Source organism: Acanthamoeba castellanii (assembly GCF_000313135.1).
Source record: "Acanthamoeba castellanii str. Neff unplaced genomic scaffold scf7180000084679, whole genome shotgun sequence".
NCBI lineage: Eukaryota > Discosea > Longamoebia > Acanthamoebidae > Acanthamoeba > Acanthamoeba castellanii.
In genome coordinates this window covers 382315-384672 of record NW_004457297.1, presented here as the reverse complement: position 1 = coordinate 384672, position 2358 = coordinate 382315, and the positions used below count along the sequence as shown (strand labels likewise).

Here is a 2358-nt window from a genome sequence, read left to right as displayed (position 1 = left end):
CACACCATGAAGCTCATAGTGGGTCCTCATGGAAGGAAGTGGTTGTGGAGGAGGCCACGGGCGAAGGAACGGACCTGGAGGAAGGAGTCGTAGTCCACGGCCAGGCCAGAGCCATCAAGGCTGAAGCCACGCTTCTTCTTCTTCTTCTTCTCGCCTCCCTCCACGACGGAGTCGTCATTCTCGTTGTTGGTCTCACGCTTCTTTTCGTTGTAGCAACCGCCGAGCACGGTGACGTCGCCCGCCACGCTCACGCGCGAGTTGGAAAGCACAGCCGCGTAGGCCTGGGCGTACTGGCCCGCGGTGACATTGATCGACCCGCCAAACGTGGCCTCGCTCTCGAACACTTCCAGAGAGGCTGCACGCACATCACATAAAAAGAAAGAGTTAAAGACAAAAATTAGATTGGACCAATAATCAAAACAGGCAGATTATGAAATAAATTTAAGTGTACAAATATAGAGTAGAGGAATTAGTACAATGGCCACTACACAGATGTGAATTAAAAGACTTTTGGGCTGGGGGAACACCTTGGGAAAGGCTGGTGATGGTGAGGTCGCCAGAGATCTCGACACTCCCATATCGGCAGTACAGATAGGCGTTGTTTCTGTCGGTGTCCACTAACTCGAGCGAGCCCGTCGAGCGCAGGGCGCCAGAGTTTACCTCGATCCAAACCGCACGCAGGGCGCCTTGGATGGGTAATGAAATGATTATGAAAAAAGAAAAAGATGATCAGTTAAAGAAGACAAGAAATATAATTTTAGCTCGAGGCAAAAATGTTGTGTACCTTTGTTGCTGAGACGGCCAAAGTTGGCGATGAAGACGCCCTGCACGTTGACCTTGACGCCTGCCGGGATGGAGACCACGTAGGCCTCAGCCGCGGCGATGTTCGCTCTGTCGCCCACGCCCGGCGTGGAGTCATTGCAGTTGACCCAGGTGGCAGCCACGTCCCAATCGCCCGTGCTGTTGGCCGTGCAGCTCAAGCCGAAGCCGTGCACGGCCGTCGGGGTGGTGGTCAGGGCCAACAGCACCAGAACGATCAGGCCAGGTAGCCAGATCAGGACTGGTGAGACAAGGCTGGAACGGTTCATGATGGTGATGACGACCTTGGGTCTGTGTGGTGTGGTGATAGTACAAGGGGGGAGTGGCTGGGCTGGGCAGGAGTAATGGACCTTAGACAAGTCAAGAAGAAAGAAGAAGTTTGGCTTTCTGTGTGGGGTGGTCGCCGAGACATGGTGAAGGGAAGTCTGTGAAGAACCGAACCCTTGTTGATTGGTCGCTGGCCGAATTAAAACTGAAAAGGGAGTGATTTGATTGGTCCAATTTGTTGCACCTGTGCTTTTTTCCTGGCTAGCATGTGGGGCTACGCCAGAGGCGAAAGAAAATAGTTTTCTTTGTGTTTCTGGTGCGCACCACTCCCCCTTGGGTTTCCACCACCAGTAAGATGGTATGACCATGCTGGTGCTACATGGGCAGCTCCTAACCTTGCAAAACCAAGGACCTTGCCCAAGATTCGTTGTAATCACTCATCTGAACAAATGTGAAGGTTATTCCTATTGGCTTTGGGACATCACCACCATTTGAGAAGATGGGGGTTTCATGGCAGAGGAGTAGGCATGGAGGCACCTATGCCATCTGTTCATTTTAAGAAAGAGATCTTCTGGGCCATTGTGCGTTTGGGTTTTCCTGCCGTGGGGCGGACAAACAATAAATGGGCATCACACTTTTCCCGGAGGATAACACAGTCACCCATTGCTTGGTTGGTCTGACGGCCCCGAAACTCGGAAGCAGTGCGCCAATCGCCAGTTTAGACTTGTCCTGTATTTCTTCCGGCTCCAGGCACTTCTTCTTTGTTCTTTGTTCCCACCCACCGAACACACCAGCCATGGCCCGCACCCAGTCCCTGATCGGCTTTACCGTGCTGTTCGCTCTCGTCGCCGTGCTGCTCCTGGCGCCCTCCGCGGCCAATGCCCAGCAGCAGGCGTGTCCCCAGAGCGACGTCCGCCCCGATGCCTGGGTTCAGGTACCCCCCACCCACCACTCTTCTCTCTTTCCCCCCCCGCTCTTTGTCGTTTTCATTTTTTTTTACTAAAAAAAACTCCGAACGCCCCATGACTTTGGGTCACACGCGCAGGCTCTGGTGCAGGCGATGAACGACCTGGGCCTCTCGAGCGAGAAGATGGCCCTGCTGCAGAAGTCCGTGGCCAACGACACGCGCGTCTTCTCCGGTGCCCAGATTGTCAACATTCTCAAGGCGCTCCCCTTCACCGACGACAAAGTCACGGTACTCTTTCTTCTCACCGCCGGTGTAGCTTACCCTTTTTCGCCCTATTTCATTTCTCCTTCTTTTTAGATTGATTT

The 2358-nt window shown here is 53.6% G+C and overlaps 2 protein-coding genes across 2 annotated transcripts in view; one reads left to right on the top strand and one right to left on the bottom strand.

Moving 5' to 3' along the window:
* Positions 1 to 1088, bottom strand: part of ACA1_374740 (uncharacterized protein) — a gene marked incomplete at both ends in the record, with an annotated part of 1897 nt that extends 809 nt beyond the window's left edge. Inside the window, 3 exons of the mRNA XM_004334370.1 lie at positions 75 to 355; positions 528 to 686; positions 785 to 1088. Coding sequence (XP_004334418.1) covers positions 75 to 355; positions 528 to 686; positions 785 to 1088 — 744 coding nt within the window. The remainder of the gene's footprint in view (positions 1 to 74; positions 356 to 527; positions 687 to 784) is intronic.
* Positions 1089 to 1882: 794 nt separating this feature from the next.
* ACA1_374730 (von Willebrand factor type A domain containing protein) overlaps positions 1883 to 2358 on the top strand; it is a gene marked incomplete at both ends in the record, with an annotated part of 1541 nt that continues 1065 nt past the window's right edge. The window contains 2 exons of the mRNA XM_004334369.1: positions 1883 to 2020; positions 2132 to 2281. Of these exons, the coding sequence (XP_004334417.1) occupies positions 1883 to 2020; positions 2132 to 2281 (288 nt within the window). The remainder of the gene's footprint in view (positions 2021 to 2131; positions 2282 to 2358) is intronic.